Source organism: Aquarana catesbeiana, linkage group LG09 (genome assembly GCF_042186555.1).
Source record: "Aquarana catesbeiana isolate 2022-GZ linkage group LG09, ASM4218655v1, whole genome shotgun sequence".
Taxonomy (NCBI): Eukaryota; Metazoa; Chordata; class Amphibia; order Anura; family Ranidae; genus Aquarana; species Aquarana catesbeiana.
The window spans coordinates 290890299-290912240 of NC_133332.1; the positions used below are offsets into that span (position 1 = coordinate 290890299).

General features: G+C 42.8%; 1 protein-coding gene across 2 annotated transcripts in view; it reads left to right on the forward strand.

Moving 5' to 3' along the window:
• Positions 1 to 21942, forward strand: part of COL27A1 (collagen type XXVII alpha 1 chain) — a 656744-nt gene that overhangs the window by 523609 nt on the left and 111193 nt on the right. For both annotated transcript variants that reach the window (XM_073600403.1, XM_073600404.1), the window contains exons 40-41: positions 4005 to 4058; positions 8526 to 8579. In XM_073600403.1, the coding sequence (XP_073456504.1) occupies positions 4005 to 4058; positions 8526 to 8579 (108 nt within the window). The remainder of the gene's footprint in view (positions 1 to 4004; positions 4059 to 8525; positions 8580 to 21942) is intronic.

Here is a 21942-nt window from a genome sequence, read left to right on the forward strand (position 1 = left end):
GGAAACGGGGGAGCTTCAGTAACCAAAACTGCAAGGTTTATCCTCATGACAGGTCACAGGAAGCACCCTCGTAGCTAACATTGGATTAGGAATATACTTGAAAAATGTAACATTAATAAGTCACCAGGACCAGATGGTTTGCACCCGCGGGTCCTTAAGAAACTCAGTCAAATAATTGCCAGACCATTGTTGCTAATTATTACATACAGTCTACTGACTGGAATGGTGCCAGCTGATTGGAGAAAAGCCAATGTAGCACCATTGTTTAAAAAAAGGACCAAGATATATCCCTGGGAACTACAGACCAGTTAGCCTAACATCAATAGTTTGTAAGCTCTTGGAGGGGATGATAAGGGACTATATACAAGATTTTAGTAATGTAAATGGTATCATTAACAGTAAACAGCATGGATTCATGAAAAATCGTTCTTGCCAAACCAATCTATTAACCTTCTATGAGGAGGTGAGCTGCCCTCTAGGTAAAGGAAAGCCTGTAGACGTAGTGTATCTGGATTTTGCAAAGGCATTTGATACCCTTCCCAATAAACGTTTACTGTACAAACTAAGGTCTGTCAGCATGGACCATAGGGTGAGTACATGGATTGAAAACTGGCTACAAAGGCGAATTCAGAGGGTAATGATAAATGGGGAGTATTCTGAATGGTCCGGTGTGGAAAGTGGGGTCCCCCAGGGTTCTGTCCTGGGACCAATTCTATTTAATTTATTCATAAACGACCTGAAGGATGGGATAAGCAGCTCAATCTTAGTATTTGCGGACGACACTAAGCTAAGCAGGGCAATCCTTTCTCCACAGGATGTGGAAACCTTGCAAGAAGATCTGAACAAATTAATGGGGCGGGCAAATACATGTAAAATGAGGTTTAATGTAGACAAATGTAAAATAATGAATAATGCATATGGGTGGCAAAAAATATGAATGCAATCTACTCATTAGGGGGAGAACCTCTGGGGAATCTAGCATAGAAAAGGACCTGGAAGTCCTAGTAGATGATAGGCCCAGCAATGGCATGTAATGCCAAGCTGCTGCAAGCAAAGCCAACAGAATATTGGCACGCATTAGATTAACTCCAGAGATAAAACAATAATTCTCCCACTCTACAAGACTCTGGTCCGGCCACACCTGGAGTATGCTGTCCAGTTCTGGGCACCAGTCCTCAGGAAGGATGTGCTGGAACTGGAGAGAGTCCAGAAAAGGGCAACAAACCTAATAAAGGGACTGAAGGACCTTAGATATGAGGAAAGATTACGAGCATTGAACTTATTCTTTCTGGAGATGAGACACTTGAGAGGGGACATGATTTCAATGTACAAATATCGTACAGGTGACCCCACAACAGGGATAAAACTTTTCCGTGAAAGGGAAATTAAAAAGTCACGTGGCCATTCACGAAAACTAGAAGAGAGGCAGTTTAACCTTAAACTGCGTAGAGGGTTCTTTACTGTCATGCCCCGTACACACGATCGGATTTTCCGACAACAAAGCCATGGATTTTTTTCCGAAGCGGTGATGTACAAGAAGTATGATGAGCCAAGAAAAAAGAAGTTCAATAGCCAGTGCGGCTCCTTCTGCTTGATTCCAAGCATGTGTGAACTTTTGTGCGACAGACTTGTGTACACATGATCGGAAATTCCGACAAGTTTTGTTGACGAAAAATTTGAGAACCTGCTCTCAAACATTTGTAGGTGGAAATTCCGACAGCAAATGTTTGACGGAGCATACACACGGTCGGACTTTCCTACAACAAGCTCACATCCAACATTTGTCAGAAAATCCGATCGTGTGTACGGGGCATAATAGTGATAAAAATGTGGAACTCTCTTCCACAAGCAGTGGTTTCAGCAGGGAGCATAGATCATTTAAAAAAACGATTATATAGGCACCTGCGCGGCCATAATCTACAGGGATATACAATGTAATACTGACATAAAAGCACACACATAGGTTGGACTTGATGGACTTGTCTTTTTTTCAACCTCACCAACTATGTAACTATGTATATACACAACCTGCGTGCCGCATTTGTTTGGGAAGCTATGTGATTTTCCATATTGCATCAGTTATTGGGTTGTGGTGCTGTTGTAGGATGAGTAGAGAGGATTTATTAATATTTGAGGCAATCTCCCTTGGAGGATGCTCTTTCCAAATTTTGTGTTTCATGCATATTTTCCTGTCACTGATGTCTGTCCTGCGTCACCTAGTCTCCCATCCTCATGGGTATTTGTCAATGACCCTGGCTTTTAGGACCTGATCACATAAAATCTCCATGAACACCCCTCTCCTGAAGAAGCTAATCTGCAAAACGTGTTGAGATAGAGATATTGGAACCCCTCCACAGCTCAATTGTATTGGAATTACAGTGTATATGAGTGTATATTTGTACTTGAATTGTTATATATCTGGTGGGCCAATAATTTGACCTCTTCTGGATCAGACATAGTGACGCAAGGGGGGAGGGAAACGGAGAAAAGTGAGGGTTGGTAAGAGGGGGGACCACAACGCGGGCAAATGTGGAGAAAGGCTGTTTCTACAATTAGGAGAGGAATTTGTCAGAAAAGCAAAACAGGTTCCAGTAGAGCCAGCATGTATTGTGCTCCTCTGTTTTGTTCCTGAGGGCAGCTGTCAGATGTTCCATGTGTTCAATATTGTTCATCCTGGCAAACCATTGGGGCACGGTCGGTGGGAGGGGTCTGTTGTTTCCATATACAGGGGATGCAGGGTCTGGTGGCATTCAATAGATGATTCAGTAGCGACTTGCGGTATCTCTTACTAGAAATTGGAGTCAAATTAAGAAGCACTGGGGCAGGGTTGTCAAAGAGAGAGACATCTGTAAGTTTGTGCACTATTTGCAAGACTTGTTGCCAAAAAGGGTGGATATTAGGGCAGTCCCAGAAAATGTCGAATATTGTACCGACCTGTGTACCAATTCTCACACAGAGGGCTGTGATGAGGAAACAATGAAGCCAACATGGAGGAGGTTCAGTACCATTGCGTTAGAGTTTTATGGGTGGTGTCTTGATATTTGCTACATAAGGAAGATTTGTGGGCAAAGAAGCCTATGCAGTTCTTTTGATCATCAGAGAGTGTTGAGTGGGAGTCCCTCTCCCATTTTTCTAAATACGGGGGGGGGGTCCTGCTGGGAAATAGAGTCAAGCAAGGTATGATAAGAAGAAGAAAGACCTTTACAAATGGGTCCTTCACCAGTGCAGAGGTCTTCAACCTGAGTAAGGGGGTCTACAGAAGTGTGTATGTTCCAGAAGGGATGTTTGTTCCCTGGGTTGGAAACCATTATCAGTTTATACACTCTTTTTTGGGATGTGTTGCTAGACTGCTCCTTATACAGCCCTTAGCTTATTATTGACTCTTGATAAGGACTACAAACACATCATTCTCTCTTCATCTCCATTACATGGGGCAGGAAAGTTGGTAGTTTACAGAAGACAGCTTGGAAGGAAGAAGATAGGAATGTTTGTACTTTTAGTTTAATTCACAGGAAGTGCCAAGGACACAGGTGTTGTATACACTGATGTTTGCTTGTATGAAAAATGAAAACTAATGAAACCTCCATTAACAGTTGGTAATATGCAATATATACATTTTTTGTTCTTGGGTTTAGATATCCTTTAAAGCAACCTTGTTCCTATTTCTGGTGGCCAATGTCTTTGCACTCTGATGTCCAGCTGCTGCAAGTTTCTGACATTTAGATGTATGTCAAATACCTGCTCTGCCACCACTCTCTGTGGTCAATCCTGCGAGCTACTACATTACTACAGGATGTAGGACTATAAAGAATCTACTTGCTACCATTGTCCTTCCTTATGGTATCTATGCTATATTTCTCACAAAAGGATTGTGAAGTTCTTATAGCTCATGAGGCCTCAAGTCTAAATATATATAAATGTTTATGTTATTAGCTAAACCACAGGCTTAGTTTAGGAATCACTTCGGGGACTGAAAATTGACTGGCGATCCTTTGTTTCCGTAGGGATCTCCGGGCAGGATGGGGGCACAGGGAGAACCAGGAATACCTGGCTATCAGGTAATATGTTCCTTTTCATTCTATCACAAAATGGCTTTAATTGTGTTTTTAAATTACTTGTTTACACAGCAGCTTTTGTGCCCTAGGGCTAATCCGTATATTCTTTTATAGCCTTGCTGTTATTTCTACCGTGTGTTATGTGGGAGGCATAAATGGTTCTTTATGAATATTGAAGTCTAAGGGATTACTCAATCCAAAGCTAATATTTCACCCATTGAACCAGCTTTGTGTATCTCATAAACTTCTAAGTGACTTTGTGTAGGTCTGCAATTTCAGTGTCTGCTAATTGATAGACTTTTTGTTAATCAGAAGTTGACCGTTTTTGAATAAGTCAGCTCAGTAAAGACAACCTGTACTAAGAGAAATATGCTAACCTCCATATAAAAATGTTGCTTCCCTTGCTACTATAGTGACATACTCGCTTCAGTATTTTGAGTTACTGACTTCATACAAGTCTGCAGATCATGAGGGTAATAGTAAAGTAAAATGTCCATATCTGCATGCTTGAAGCATGTTTGTCCTCATTTACACAGGCATGTGTTTATATGCATTCACAGAGCATTTCTAAATGCATATAAACACATGTAATGATTTCAAATAGTATAATTTATACTGTGTGCATTTGCGTGCATTCAGTTTAGCTGCATTAAGAAAAAATAGAACTATGTGCTTCCAGCGGTAAATTAACAATTCTTAACCTGTCTAAAGCACATCTAAATCCAAGTACATATACATGCTAGAGAAAAAAAATGAGCATTTATTATTTTTTTGCAAATGAATCTGCAAAGCATTGCAGTTGCGATCACAGGTGTAATGCACAGGCTACAAACTCTTCCTCCAGCTTCTTGTCTGTACCGAGGTACGGACTTTCAGTTGGAGAACTGGAAGAAGTGCCAATATACTATGAGTGAGGTAATCACTGCACTTGTGTTCCATTGATAACTACAAGTCCATCTGCTGCAGTGGAAGTGGGCGGCACAGTGGTGCAGTGGTTAGCACTCTCACCTAGCAGTAAAAAAGGGTCGCTGGTTCGAATCCCAACCACGACACTACCTGCCTGGAGTTTGCATGTTCTCCCTGTGCCTGCGTGGGTTTCCTCCGGGTACTCCGGTTTCCTCCCACACACCAAAGACATGCTGGTAGGTTAATTGGCTTCTGTCCAAAATTGGCCCTAGTATATGAATGGGGACCTTGGATTGAGGGTAGGGATTGATGTGAGTGTGTGATGTTCAGGGTTAGGGACAAGGGTCAGGGTTGTAGATCCACACTCACTCAGGTTGAACTGGATGGACTGGTGTCTTTATTCAACCTTACTAACTATGTAACTATGTAACTATGTAACTATGTACTACTCTCTTGAAATAAATGATGCAGCTATGCCAGTAGAGCTGAAATTTAAGACTGACAGCTGCTGCCAGGAAGAATAGCCTCTATGCGCTGTCAATTGTCTTCGCACCATGTTACATGATACACCCTAGATATGAGTGTAACATGCTCTAAAAGGTGCCAGTATGTGGCAAGTAAGTAAAACCCAAATTCCAAATAAGTTGGGACGCTGTGTAAAATCTATATAAAACAGAATGCAATGATTGCAAATCTCCTAAAATCATATTTTATTCACAATAGGAAATATATTACATGTTTAAACTGAGAAAATTTACTATTTTAAGAAAAAAATAAGGCACTGTAATTTTGAAATGAATGGCATCAACACGTCTCAAAAAAGTTGGGACAGGGCAATGTTTACTATGGTGTAGCATGGCCTCTTCTTTTAACAACTTTGTGAACATTTGGGAAATGAGGAGACCAGCTGCTGGCGTTTTTGGGAGAGGAATGTTGTCCCATTCTTGTCTGATATAGGATTCCAACTGCCCAACAGTCCTGGGTCTTCTTTCTCGTATTTTTCATTTTAAGATCCACCAAATATTTGCAGTTGGTGAAAGGTATGGACTGCAGGCAGGCCACATAAGCACCCGGACTCATACTGTCGTCATAGATGCAGTTATGCGGTTTAGCATTACCCTGCTAAAATAATCACTTCACTGATGATGCCTTTCAGTTTCAAGATGTACAAGCTGTCCATGCAGGCTTTTGAACTGAGTGCTGATAAGAAGCTGGAAGTTCCCTCTCCTCTTTAGTCCGGAGGACACGGCGCCCATGTCAAAGGATGTAATATTTTGTTTCGTCTGACCACAGAACAGTTTTCCACTTTTCAGCAGACCATTTTACAGGAGCTTTTGCCCAGAGAAGACAGCGGTGTTTCTGGATCATGTTCAGATATGGCTTTATTTTACAAAAGAGCTTTACCTTGCATATTTTGATGGCACAGTGATCTGTGCTCACAGACAGGGATTTTAAGAAGCAGTGATGTCCCAGGATCATGCCCTTAATGCAGTGCCATCTGAGGCCCTGAAGATAACAGACATCCAATATTGTGTTTCAGCCTTGTCCCTTGCGCACAGAGATTTCTCCTGATTTTCTTAATCTTTTGATAATATTATGTACTATGGATTATGATCTATTTAAAGTCTTTACAATTTTTTTAAGGAACATTATTTTGAAAATGTTCGATGCAGCTTTTCACAGATTGGTGAACCTCTGTCCATCTTTACTTCTGAGATGCTCTGACTCTCTTAGATGCTGTTTTTATACCCAAATATGTTACTGACCTGTTTATTAACCTAATTAGTTGCAAAATGTTCTTCCAGCTCTTCCTTGTTAGTACCACTTACTTTTCCAGCTTTTTGTTGCCCTGTCCCAACTTTTTTTTTGAGAAGTGCTGCTGCCATCAATTTTAAAATTACCTTATTTTTTTCTTAAAATAGTACATTCTCTCAGTTTAAATATTTCATATGTTTTCTGTTTTCTATTGTGAATAAAATGTGGGTTTATGAGATTTGCAAATCATTGCATTCTGTTTTTATGTAGATATTACACAGCGTCCCAACTTTTATGGAATTGGGGTTGTAGGTAATTAGCATTTTGCAGAGTGGTGTAGGGACCAGAGAGGGATTACTTTGGCACAATTGGCCAGCTTAACACCTTCCTACCCAGCCTATAGCAAAATGACACAGGTTTCATTGTTCTGAATGGATGTCATATGATGTCCTTCAGAACAAGCCACTCGTACACTCCCTCGGGGGCATGCAGGGCGACAATCGGTGGTACAGTGTGTCGCTCAGACACACCACATCTCCGATCACGGTAAAGAGCCTATGACGTAGGCTCTTTACTGTGTGATCAGCTGTGTCCAATGCTGGTTATCGTTATTCCTCTACTCATGCTGACAGCATGTGAGTAGAGGAGAGCCAATAAGTGGCTTTTCTGACAGGCGGATCTGCACTGATAATCAGTGCATAAGTAGTCCCACCAGTGATGCCCACCAGTGATCCCATCAATGCTGCTGTTCAGTGCCCATCAGTGATGCCTGTCAGTGCCCATCAGTCCTCATCAGTAGTGCTCATCGGTGCTGCTTATCAGCGCCCATCAGTCCACATCAGTGGTGCCCATCTTTGCCACTCATCAGTGCCCATAAAGGCTGCCTCATCAGTGCCCATCAGTGCTGCATATCAGTGCCACCTATCAGTGTCCATCAGTGCTGCATATTGGCGCCTCCTCATCAGTGCCACCCCATCAGTGCCATCTTATCCATGATCATCAGTGCAGCTTAATCAGCGCACATCAGTGAAGAAGAAAAATGACTTATTTACCAAATTTTTTTTAACAGAAAACTAAAACTTTTTTCCCCAAAATGTTCTGTCTTTTTTCATTTGTTTAGCATACAATAAAAAAGTCAGTGGTGATTAAATACCACTAAAAGAAAGCTCTGCCTGTCTCAAAAAAAAAAAATGAAATTAAAATTTTGTTTGGGTACAGCATTGCATGACCGTGCAATTGTCATTCAAAGGGCGATAACTCTGAAAGCTGACAATTGGCCTAGGCAGGAAGGGGGTGAAAGTGCCCGGTATTGAAGTGGTTAAACATGTATTGCAATATATGTCAACTAAATATCTCTGCTTTTATTCAAGGTTTACTAGAAATATGTGATGGTGTATATCAGTGTGATTGATTTAGATTTTTTGGTATTTATGTGGTCACACCCCCTTAGCACCTGATGATAAATGTGTAAAGCTATTTGGATTTGAGCATAGACCTATCTTATTTTTTTGTAATGGGGGGGGGGGGGGGGGCGCAAAAGTGGCAGTATTCACCATGGCAACCAGTTTTGAGGCTACATCTTTTAAAAAATGCTTGAATCTGACTCGTTATGAGTAACACTTTCCTTCCTCAAGTTTTTGTGAACTGACCTCCTATTATATATTAACCTTTCTTTGGTGACCAGGTTATGGTTTTTGGTTACAAATTAAATATGACATCCAACCTAGCCTGGTAAATGTAAAAAGAGGAATAATAATTATGAATGATCCAACTGTCATATAAATGAAAATGTTTTCTGTCTCACAACAGGGACACGCAGGCCCCCCAGGACCCATTGGGACGCCTGGAGTAAAAGGCGAAAAGGTATGTCAGTAAACTTTGCAGCATGTGAAGATTTACAAAGGAATAAACCTTAAAAACTGACATGCTATTGACGTATAACCAAACATGGCTTCTAAGGACACATGGATCATTCATACTTGCATGTTGACATTTCAAAAACATAATCACATCAAAAGTACATAGATAATTGTGTCCTGTACTTTCTGCTTCAGGAACGCATTTATGCGTTTTGATGCAATGCAGTTTGTAACAATCCTGCTTCCTGTGTCATCAGATTATCACTCGCTTCATATAGCATCGAGCAGCTTTCTTGTTTAGCAACTTTTTCTTTAATACACAATAATTCTCCCTCTCTACAAGTCTCTGGTCCGGCCGCACCTAGAGTATGCCGTCCAGTTCTGGGCACCAGTCCTCAAGAAGGATGTACTGGAACTGGAGAGAGTCCAGAGAAGGGCAACAAAACGAAGAACTTGTTCTCTCTGGCGAAGAGGCGCTTGAAAGGAGATAAGATTTCAATGTAGAAATACTATACTGGTGACCCCACAATAGGGATAAAACTTTTCCACGAAAGGGAATTTAACCACTTGACGACCGCCTCACGCCGATGTACGTCGGCAAAGTGGCACGGACAGGCAAAATCACGTACAGGGTACGTGATTTGCCTTCCGCGGGTGGGGGGTCCGATCGGACCCCCCCCCGGTGCCCGAGGCGGTCGTCTTTTGTCCAGCGGCGATCCGTGATGAGGGGGAGACCATCCGTTCGTGGCCCCCCCCTCGCGATCGCCGCCGGCCAATGAAAACACTCCTTTGCTGCTGTATGCTAAACAGCAGCAAAGGAAGTGATGTCATCTCCCCTCGGGTCGGTATTTTCCGTTCCGGCCCGAGGAGAGAAGACATCTATGTGAGTGCACAAACACACACACACACAGTAGAACATGCCAGGCACACAAAACACTCCGATCCCCCCCCCGATCGCCCCCCGATCCCCCCCCAATCACCTCCCCCCCCCCCCTGTCACAAACTGACACCAGCAGTTTTTTTTTTGTTTTTTTTTTTTTTTTTTCTGATTACTGCATAGTGTCAGTTTGTGACAGTTACAGTGTTGGGACAGTTAGTATTACCCCCCTTTAGGTCTAGGGTACCCCCCTAACCCCCCCTAATAAAGTTTTAACCCCTTGATCACCCCCTGTCACCAGTGTTGCTAAGCGATCATTTTTCTGATCGCTGTATTAGTGTCGCTGGTGACGCTAGTTAGTGAGGTAAATATTTAGGTTCGCCGTCAGCGTTTTATAGAGACAGGGACCCCCATATACTACCGAATAAATGTTTTAACCCCTTGATTGCCCCCTAGTTAACCCTTTCACCACTGATCACCGTATAACCGTTACGGATGACGCTGGTTATTTCGTTTATTTTTTATAGTGTCAGGGCACCCGCCGTTTATTACCGAATAAAGGTTTAGCCCCCTGATCGCCCGGCGGTGATATGCGTCGCCCCAGGCAGCGTCAGATTAGCGCCAGTACCGCTAACACCCACGCATGCAGCATACGCCTCCCTTAGTGGTATAGTATCTGTACGGATCAATATCTGATCCGATCAGATCTATACTAGCGTCCCCAGCAGTTTAGGGTTCCCAAAAACGCAGTGTTAGCGGGATCAGCCCAGATACCTGCTAGCACCTGCGTTTTGTGCCTCCGCCCAGCCCACCCAAGTGCAGTATCGATCGATCACTGTCACTTACAAAACACTAAACGCATAACTGCAGCGTTCAGAGTCAGGCCTGATCCCTGCGATCGCTAACAGTTTTTTTGGTAGCATTTTGGTGAACTGGCAAGCACCAGCCCCAGGCGTCAGGTTAGCGCCAGTACCGCTAACACCCACGCACGCAGCATACGCCTCCCTTAGTGGTATAGTATCTGAACGGATCAATATCTGATCCGATCAGATCTATACTAGCGTCCCCAGCAGTTTAGGGTTCCCAAAAACGCAGTGTTAGCGGAATCAGCCCAGATACCTGCTAGCACCTGCGTTTTGCCCCTCCGCCCGGCCCAGCCCAGCCCACCCAAGTGCAGTATCGGTCGATCACTGACACTTACAAAACACTAAACGCATAACTGCAGCGTTCGCAGAGTCAGGCCTGATCCCTGCGATCGCTAACAGTTTTTTTTGTAGCGTTTTGGTGAACTGGCAAGCACCAGCCCCAGGCAGCGTCAGATTAGCGCCAGTACCGCTAACACCCACGCACGCACCGTACACCTCCCTTAGTGGTATAGTATCTGATCGCATCAATATCTGATCCGATCAGATCTATACTAGCGTCACCAGCAGTTTAGGGTTCCCAAAAACGCAGTGTTAGCGGGATCAGCCCAGATACCTGCTAGCACCTGCGTTTTGCCCCTCCGCCCGGCCCGGCCCAGCCCACCCAAGTGCAGTATCGATCGATCACTGACACTTACAAAACACTAAACGCATAACTGCAGCGTTCGCAGAGTCAGGCCTGATCCCTGCGATCGCTAACGTTTTTTGGTAGCGTTTTGGTGAACTGGCAAGCGCCAGCGGCCTAGTACACCCCGGTCGTAGTCAAACCAGCACTGCAGTAACACTTGGTGACGTGGCGAGTCCCATAAGTGCAGTTCAAGCTGGTGAGGTGGCAAGCACAAGTAGTGTCGCACTGCCACCAAGAAGACAAACACAGGCCCGTCGTGCCCATAGTGCCCTTCCTGCTGCATTCGCCAATCCTAATTGGGAACCCACCGCTTCTGCAGCGCCCGTACTTCCCCCATTCACATCCCCAACCAAATGCAGTCGGCTGCATGAGAGGCATTTTTATGTCCTCCCGAGTACCCCTACCCAACGAACCCCCCCAAAAAAGATGTTGTGTCTGCAGCAAGCGCGGATATAGGCGTGACACCCGCTATTATTGTCCCTCCTGTCCTGACAATCCTGGTCTTTGCATTGGTGAATGTTTTGAACGCTACCATTCACTAGTTGAGTATTAGCGTAGGGTACAGCATTGCACAGACTAGGACACACTTTCACAGGGTCTCCCAAGATGCCATCGCATTTTGAGAGACCCGAACCTGGAACCGGTTACCGTTATAAAAGTTAGTTACAAAAAAAGTGTAAAAAAAAAAAAAAATATGAAATAAAAAAAAATAGTTGTTGTTTTATTGTTCTCTCTCTCTCTATTCTCTCTCTCTATTCTGCTCTTTTTTACTGTATTCTATTCTGCAATGTTTTATTGTTATTGTTATTGTTATTGTTATTATGTTTTATCATGTTTGTTTTTCAGGTGTGTAATTATTTACACTTTACTGTGCTTTATTGTTAACCATTGTTAACCATTTTTTTGTCTTCAGGTACGCCATTCACGACTTTGAGTGGTTATACCAGAATGATGCCTGCAGGTTTAGGTATCATCTTGGTATCATTCTTTTCAGCCAGCGGTCGGCTTTCATGTAAAAGCAATCCTAGCGGCTAATTAGCCTCTAGACTGCTTTTACAAGCCGTGGGAGGGAATGCCCCCCCCCCCCACCGTCTTCCGTGTTTTTCTCTGGCTCTCCTGTCTCAACAGGGAACCTGAGAATGCAGCCGGTGATTCAGCCAGCTGACCATAGAGCTGATCAGAGACCAGAGTGGCTCCAAACATCTCTATGGCCTAAGAAACCGGAAGCTACGAGTATTTCATGACTTAGATTTCGCCGGATGTAAATAGCGCCATTGGGAAATTGGGGAAGCATTTTATCACACCGATCTTGGTGTGGTCAGATGCTTCGAGGGCAGAGGAGAGATCTAGGGTCTAATAGACCACAATTTTTTCAAAAAAGAGTACCTGTCACTACCTATTGCTATCATAGGGGATATTTACATTCCCCGAGATAACAATAAAAATGATTAAAAAAAAAAATATGAAAGGAACAGTTTAAAAGTAAGATTAAAAAAGCAAAAAAATAATAAAGAAAAAAAAAAAAAAAAAAAAAAACACCCCTGTCGCCCCCTGCTCTCGCGCTAAGGCGAACGCAAGCGGCGGTCTGTCGTCAAACATAAACAGCAATTGCACCATGCATGTGAGGTATCACCGCGAAGGCCAGATCGAGTGCAGTAATTTTTCCAGTAGACCTCCTCTGTAAATCTAAAGTGGTAACCTGTAAAGGCTTTTGAAGGCTTTTAAACATGTATTTATTTTGTTGCCACTGCACGTTTGTGCGCAATTTTAAAGCATGTCATGTTTGGTATCCATGTACTCGGCCTAAGATCATCTTTTTTATTTCATCAAACATTTGGGCAATATAGCGTGTTTTAGTGCATTAAAATTTAAAAAAGTGTGTTTTTTCCCCAAAAAATGCGTTTGAAAAATCGCTGCGCAATTACTGTGTGAAAAAAAAAAATGAAACACCCACCATTTTAATCTGTAGGGCATTTGCTTTAAAAAAATATATAATGTTTGGGGGTTCAAAGTAATTTTTTTGCAAAAAAAAAAAACTTTTTCATGTAAACAATAAGTGTCAGAAAGGGCTTTGTCTTCAAGTGGTTAGAAGAGTGGGTGATGTGTGACATAAGCTTCTAAATGTTGTGCATAAAATGCCAGGACAGTTCAAAACCCCCCAAAATGACCCCATTTTGGAAAGTAGACACCCCAAGCTATTTGCTGAGAGGCATGTCGAGTCCATGGAATATTTTATATTGCGACACAAGTTGCGGGAAAGAGACAAATTTTTTTTTTTTTTTTTTTTTTTTTGCACAAAGTTGTCACTAAATGATATATTGCTCAAACATGCCATGGAAATATGTGAAATTACACCCCAAAATACATTCTGCTGCTTCTCCTGAGTACGGGGATACCACATGTGTGAGACTTTTTGGGAGCCTAGCCGCGTACGGGGCCCCGAAAACCAACCACCGCCTTCAGGCTTTCTAAGGGCGTGAATTTTTGATTTCACTCTTCACTGCCTATCACAGTTTCGGAGGCCATGGAATGCCCAGGTGGCACAAAACCCCCCCAAATGACCCCATTTTGGAAAGTAGACACCCCAAGCTATTTGCTGAGAGGTATAGTGAGTATTTTGCAGACCTCACTTTTTGTCACAAAGTTTTGAAAATTGAAAAAAGAAAAAAAAAAATGTTTTTTCTTGTCTTTCTTCATTTTCAAAAACAAATGAGAGCTGCAAAATACTCACCATGCCTTTCAGCAAATAGCTTGGGGTGTCTACTTTCCAAAATGGGGTCATTTGGGGGGGTTTTGTGCCACCTGGGCATTCCATGGCCTCCGAAACTGTGATAGGCAGTAAAGAGTGAAATCAAAAATTTTCACCCTTAGAAATCCTGAAGGCAGTGATTGGTTTTCGGGGTCCAGTACGCGGCTAGGCTCCCAAAAAGTCCCACACATGTGGTATCCCCATACTCAGGAGAAGCAGCTAAATGTATTTTGGGGTGCAATTCCACATATGCCCATGGCCTGTGTGAGCAATATATCATTTAGTGACAACTTTATGAAAAAAAAAAAAAAAAAAAAAAAAAAGTGTCACTTTCCCGCAACTTGTGTCAAAATATAAAATATTCCATGGACTCAATATGCCTCTCAGCAAATAGCTTGGGGTGTCTACTTTCCAAAATGGGGTCATTTTGGGGGGTTTTGTGCCACCTGGGCATTCCATGGCCTCCGAAACTGTGATAGGCAGTGAAGAGTGAAAGCAAAAATTTACACCCTTAGAAATCCTGAAGGCGGTGATTGGTTTTCGGGGCCCCGTACGCGGCTAGGCTCCCAAAAAGTCCCACACATGTGGTATCCCCATACTCAGGAGAAGCAGCTAAATGTATTTTGGGGTGCAATTCCACATAGGCCCATGGCCTGTGTGAGCAATATATCATTTAGTGACGACTTTTTGTAAATATTTTTTTTTTTTTTTTTTTTGTCATTTTTCAATCACTTGGGACAAAAAAAATAAATATTCAATGGGTTCAACATGCCTCTCAGCAATTTCCTTGGGGTGTCTACTTTCCAAAATGGGGTCATTTGGGGGGGTTTTGTACTGCCCTGCCATTTTAGCACCTCAAGAAATGACATAGGCAGTCATAAACTAAAAGCTGTGTAAATTCCAGAAAATGTACCCTAGTTTGTAGACGCTATAACTTTTGCGCAAACCAATAAATATACGCTTATTGACATTTTTTTTACCAAAGACATGTGGCCGAATACATTTTGGCCTAAATGTATGACTAAAATTTAGTTTATTGGATTTTTTTTATAACAAAAAGTAGAAAATATCATTTTTTTTCAAAATTTTCGGTCTTTTTCCGTTTATAGCGCAAAAAATAAAAACCGCAGAGGTGATCAAATACCATCAAAAGAAAGCTCTATTTGTGGGAAGAAAAGGACGCAAATTTCGTTTGGGTACAGCATTGCATGACCGCGCAATTAGCAGTTAAAGCGACGCAGTGCCAAATTGGAAAAAGACCTCTGGTCCTTAGGCAGCATAATGGTCCGGGGCTCAAGTGGTTAATTAGACACGCGGCTATTCACTAAAACTAGAAGAAAAGAGGTTTAACCTCAAACTGCGTAGAGGGTTCTTTACTGTAAGAGCGGTTAGGATGTGGAATTCTCTTCCACAGGCAGTTTCAGCGTGAAGCATCGATAATTTCAAAAAACTATTAGATAAGCACCTGGACGACCACAACATACAGGGATATACAATGTAATACTGACATAAAATCACACACATAAGTTGGACTTGATGGACTTGTCTTTTTTTAACCTCACCTACTGTGTAACTGGACCAAAGTTTTAGTGCTTTTCCACACTATGCAAACTAAATGCAACTAAAAAGGCAAACTTCAGCCAAAATGTTTTGTTGTGTTTTTAGATAGAGAAAGGAAGGGTTAAAAGCTCTGTCTAACCTGGTGTAGACAAATGGCAGCTGGAAAGTTATTAATCACTTTGTGCAACTCAAATACTTTCCCTTCCTGAGATTGTATACAGGCGGCTGAATATATCACAGGGGCCAGCAATCCGGTTGTCACGCAGGCAGTAAGCAATGTCGGAACCTATCTCAACAACAGTATATTTCACAGATGGGTTCCAGATCATTCCACACAGTGATGTGAATTGTAAACTTATAACATCCATTGGGGTTGATTTACTAAAGGCAATCCTCTGTGCACTACAAGTGCACTCGCTGTAGATCTGAGGAAAAGATCTGAAATGAGGGGAAGCTCTGCTGATTTCTGTCATCCAATCATGTGCAAGCAAAAATGTTGGTTTTTATTTTCCTTGCATGTCCCTCTCAGATGTACAGCGACTGCACTTCCAAGTGCACTTGTAGTGTACAGTGGATTTGCCTTTAGTATAAAAAAAACATTGTGTCTCTAAGTTTTGTGGTACCTTAGGCTGACTCCATGTAATATGTCCATTTGGGTGTACAGCAGTCTTGTGGTAAACTCAGAGTCTAACAAGCACAGTCTGCATTAGTGACTCACTCCTATGATTCATATAATGTGCTGATCTAATGATGTCAGGGATAGTAATGACTCCTCTGGGTTTAGCTGTCTCTTCCCATCACTGTATTTCAACCTATTTGTGGGTCTAGTCACCTGGGCATTGCCTGGCCTGGTAATAGTTAGATACACATTCTTCTAAAAAGCTTCTCAGTAAGCAGTCTGTCACATGACCATGCCTGGAGGAACATATTTAAATAATGGAAACTTCAGCATAATAAGGGATGGAGTGACCCAGACTAATGCATTTCTATAGCTCACCTTAAAGGAAACTTGTCAGATCTATACCAGACTTGCCCAAAGTGCCTATTGAGTGCTGAAGGTCGTCAGTCGCCTCATCATCAGAACAGTGCAGGTTCCATGGCAAGCTCAGGTGAGGCTTTACAGGTGTGCATTGCCCAGGAACTAGCATCACTTTAGCATAGTACGAGACAGTGACCCAGATAAATGCACTTCTTTAGCTCAACTTGAAGGAAACTTGTCAGTTCTATACCTGACTCAGCCATGGCACCTATTTTGTGCTGAAGGTCGCCAGTTGTCCAATCATTGGAGCAGTACTAATTCCTAAAAGGGCACAGGTGAGGCTACACAGTTACGCATTGCTCTAAAACTAGCATCACTTCAGCATAACAAGAAACAAAGTGACCCAGACAAATGCACTATTATAGTTCACCTTAAAGGAATTTTGTCAGATTTGTATCTGACTCAGCTGAGGCACCTATTTGAGTGCAGGAGGTTGTTGATCATCAAATCATCTGAGCTCTGGTGATTCCATGGCAAGCACAGGTGAAGCACATTGCCCTGGAACTAGCATCATTTCTAGGAGTTCACCAATGGCCAACAGTATAGGAGCTTCGCGTGCACCAGGTAGGTCACCTTTCCATTTTGGAACAGTATCACCATCATCTTGTTTTTTTGATCATACTTTTCCAACACATTGTGCATTAGATTACAAAGAAGATCAGAAGGTTCAAAGGGATACATATAGCAGAGACTGGGACTTCAATGCTTATTAACACAAAGTGGCAAAGCAAGAAAAGGCCATCAATCAAAGAGCTCCCTGGCATGGTAAGGTGGCTCACAGGCAGCAAGGCCAACCTTCCATTGAGTGCCCAGGAGCATCACTCAGAGCCTAAACGAGCAGCCAAATTCATTGGCCATTTTTGGTTCACAAAATGGCAACATGTTTCGGAGGCAAAACATGCTCTTCCTTCATCAGGGCTACAAGACCAATTTTAAAATAATAAATTAAAAAAATTATGGGATAAATATCCACTAACACATATTGTCTAAAACCAGCATATCACAAACGAGACAACAATATGTCTTGCCTAGAAGTACTAAATTAAAGGATAAGTTCATCTTTGATAACTGTCATGAACAGGTGTGACCAGACTGTGTGGACTGCAAAGAGGAAACCAAAACACATGTAAGGTGAATAATATAAAGTTTATTAAAGATAAGTAGTAAACAAGTAAACACCCCAAATACAAATAGTGCTCAACTAACTAAAGGGAAGTACCAAAATCAAACACGTTAGCCAGGCCAGGGTCATACACAGAAGATCAGCAGATAACAAAGGGCAGTTCCGGAATTACAAACGTTAGCCAGGCCAGGGTCATACACAGCAGATCAGCAGATGAACAAGGGCAGGACAGGAGAGGGAGATGATGGATGGGATCAGGCTACAAGGGAACAGGAACACAGGAGGGACAGGATCAGGATGGGATCGGGTACAGGCTCAGGTACGGGTTCAGGTTCAGGTTACAGGCTAACAGGTCAGGGAGCAAGGATGATACCAGGCTTGCCTGGTATTTATATGCACACCTGCAATTAGCCTCAGGTGACACCTGGTCGCAGGAGGTGCTGTCTGCTCCACGCTGCCAGGATCCATCCGCTGGTGGACGCCAGTACTGCGGCCAAAAGATGACATAACACCAGCAGGGGAAAGCTCTCCTGACAGTTCCAAACTGCCAGGAGGCACCTACTGGTGGACCTCAGTACTGCACGCCAAATGTTAGATATTACCATATTACCAGCGGATGGAACCTTTCCTGACAATAACATGTTACATGTTCTACCCATTTTTAGGGTTGAACATGTAATATGTTCCCAATCCTGAAGCCACTGCCCGCTCCACTGCCTTTAGTGACAGCAAGCTGTGAATCTTCTCCCCCTTTGGCTGTCACTATTTTACAAAAAACACAGCCCTGCCCGGATCTGCCCACCCGGCCACATCATTCATTCACAGAGTTCTGTAAATAGGAAACTACAAGTGCTGACATCCTTAGCGGCTGAATGAATGAGGTATGAGCAGACGGATACACTGACATGTCTGCAGGAGTCCTGCATGGCACCCATGATTTGCTGATCGCAGGTGCAATGCTTTCCAGGCTCCAAGTAAAAAAAAAAATGTATATTTTTTTTTACCTGCAAAAAGATGTGCATTCAATATTTTTTATTAAAAAGGTGAACTTATTCTTTAGGCTAGGTTCACACATGTCTAGTGCAAATTTCCCTTCAGTTTTCACTGCGAATTTCCAAAGCAGTGGTTCAGATGCAAATTTTTTGGAGCTGGCAGCCACCGACATTTTTAACAATACCTGTTTTTTAAAGAATGGGCCAGGAAGCCGGGCGCTGCATCCTTAACAGTGGATGACTCATTAGCTGTCAGCCGGGTTTCCGCTGACAGCTGAATGTAAAAAAAAATCATTGCCGACAATAAAAAATTGTTAAAAAAAAAACGGCTTAGGGGTCCCCCCTCCCAATCCAAACCAGGCCCTTTTGGGTCTGGTGTGGATTTTAAGGGGAACCCCATGCCAAAAAAAAATTGCGTGGGATCCCCCCTCAAATCCATGGCAGACCCTTAGGTCTGGTATGGATTTTGAGGGAAACTCCCATGCCAAAATTTAAAACAAAATGGTGTGGGGTCCCCCCCAATCCACACCAAACCCTTAGCCAAGCATGCAGTCTGGCAGGCTGGAAAAGGGGGGTGCTAGTGAGCACCCCCCTCCTGAACCATACTAGGCCACATGCCCCCCACCCCATAGCAGAAAAAAAAGCTCCGCTTGCGCCGAAGGCTCCCACCATCTTCCTGCACAGCCGCCTGCCAGTTCTTAATAAGCTAAGGGGCAGGGCTACCCAGCAAATTTTACCTGGTGGCACTGCCCCTTATGACGTCGCTGACCCAGCGTGCATCGTTCTATGACGTAACAAGGGGGCAGTACCACCAGGTGACGTCACTGGGTGGCCTGCCCCTTAGCTATTTAAAGAACTGGCAGACGGCGAAAGCAGAGCATTTCTCTTTTTTTCATGTCGTTGGGGGGTGGCGTGATTGACGATGGATCTACACCAGGGGACATTGGGGTTTATTTACTAAAGACAAACCCACTTTGCACTGCAAGTGCACTTGGAATTGCAGTCGCTGTAGATCCGAGGGGCACATGAAAGGAAAATAAAAAACAGCATTTTTGCTTGTACAGGATTGGATGATAAAATCAGGTGAACTTCCCCTGATTTTAGATCTTTCCCTCAGATTTACAGCGACTGCACTTCCAAGTACACTTGCAGTGCACTTGTAGTGCAGAGTGGTTTCGCCATTAGTAAATCAACCCCATTGTGTTTGCTTTTTTGATAAAAGGAATTGTCAAAAACTGTCTGTGTTTTTATTCCTTTTTGACACTTTTTTGGGTGAATGAGTAGATGTACAATGTACCCCATACTCATTTACATGGGGGGGGATCTGGGGGGCCCCCTTGTTAAAGGGGGCTTTCAGATTCCCATAACCACCGGCCAGGGTTGTGGGGAAGAGGCCCTTGTCCTGCTAAGGGCTTCTATTTTGTTAAAGCCCAGAGCAGTCACTTCCTTACTGAGAACTCCCCCCTCCCTTTGGTCTCAAAACTTTGTCACTTTCTTCAATTAAAATATGTAATTTTAAAAAAACGCAAAATCACGTACCTTTACATCATCTGCTTGAAGTGGTTATACCTGGGTGATGCCTGCAGTTGCAGACATCACCCGGTATCATTTTTTTAGAGCCAATGGTCGGCTATCTCATAACAACCGGTGTGGCTAATGAGCCGCTCAGCCGTTATCACCAGGCGCAGGAGGGGACATTCCCTGCCTTCCGCTGCTCTGTCCCGGTCTTCCGTCCGCCGACTGTTTGGAGTCCCGAACAAAGCCGTAAATGGCTTTGATCGAGTCTCCTATGTAAAAACGCGGCAGTGACGTCACAACGTCACTTTCGGTTTACTCAGCTCCCAATGGCGCCGATCTTAGAAAAAAATTACAGTATTCTATTGGCGTTTTGAATACTTTGAAGTGCAGAAGAGGGATTTGGGGTCTTTTAGACCCCCGATCACTCCATAAAGAGTACTTGTCACTGCCTATTACTGTCACAAGGGATGTTTACATTCCTTGTGACAGCAATACAAGTGACCAGATTTATTTATTTTTTTAAAAGGGCAGTGTTCAATTAAAAAAAAAAAATTATAAAATAAATAAGGAAAAAAAAAAAGTTAAAGCGCCCCCGTCCCTGCTAGCTCGCGCACCAAAGAAAACGCATACGCAAGTTGCGCCCGCAAATGTAAACAGCATTCAAATCACACATGTGAGGTATCGCCACGATTGTTGGAACGAGAGCAATAATTCTAGCAAAAGATCTCCTCTGTAACTCTAAACAGGTGACCATTAATTTTTTTTTAAAGCGACGTTTATGGAGATTTTTAGATACCATAGTTTGTCACAATTCCACGAGTGCGTGTAATTTTAAAGCGTAACATATTAGGTATCTATTTACTCAGCGTAACATCTTTCACAATATGCAAAAAAAATTGGGCTAACTTTTTACTGTTTTCTTATTTCTTAATTCAAAAAAGTGTATTTAAAAAAAAAAGAGGGGCTTTAAAATGTGTGACATAAAATATTGCAATGACCGCCTGTTATTCTCTAGGGTCTTTGCTAAAAAATATATATAATGTTTGGAGGTTCTAAGTAATTTTCTAGCAAAAAATATGGATTTTAAGCAACAAGTGCTAGAAATAGGTTTGGTCCAGAAGTGGTTAAAGAGGAAGGTGGACAGAAGCTTTACAGTGCTGCAGTTCAAAGGCTGCTGCTGAGGGAGAAAGGAGACAGAATCAGGAAATAAGATAAGACACTATCCTTGCAAGTTTAACACTTTTGTGTCACCCTGGAAGCAGAGTTCGTCCTGTCACCTCTCCTGCTTTTTTTTTTTCTCCTTCCCCAATCTGTGTTCCCTCCTGTCATTCCTGTTTCTTTCTTCCCCCTTCAGCAACAATAAATCTTAAAGCAGTCAGCTAGCAGCTCTCATTTGAGGCACAGTGCGAAGACTAGAGAGCAACTGAGCATGTGCTGAGCAGAGTGAGACAGTGCATTACTGGATTTTAAACAGTAAAGGCACTTATTTCGATTGTTTTATATAGCTATACCTGCAAGAGGGGCAAGTCTGAAGTAATCTATCAGGACTTATTTTTCTAACTAAAATTCCTCTTTTAGGCCTCATGTACACTGCTGCTGGTAAACGGACATTCAGAGGCAGTTGGCTGCTTTTTTCAGCTGCACTTGAACTCATCCAATGTTATCTTATGTGTAAATGTACACAGGTTTAATGTCGTTTTTAGGCAGTTGAGTTTAGCTGCCTTTTTTGGAAAGTAAAAAATGAGTTCAGATGCAGAGTTTAGAGGCATTTCAAGCGCCAGACGCTTCTAAGCGCGATAACTCGCGCTTAGTTTACAGTCGTTTTCATTTTTGGCTATTTTGAAAAAAAAAATGATTTCAAACGCTTTTAAACGCAAACACAGCTAAACGCGGCATGTAAACGCTCCAAAACGGACGTTTTAAACGTGGGTTACTATCTGTCAAGTTAAATCGTTCAG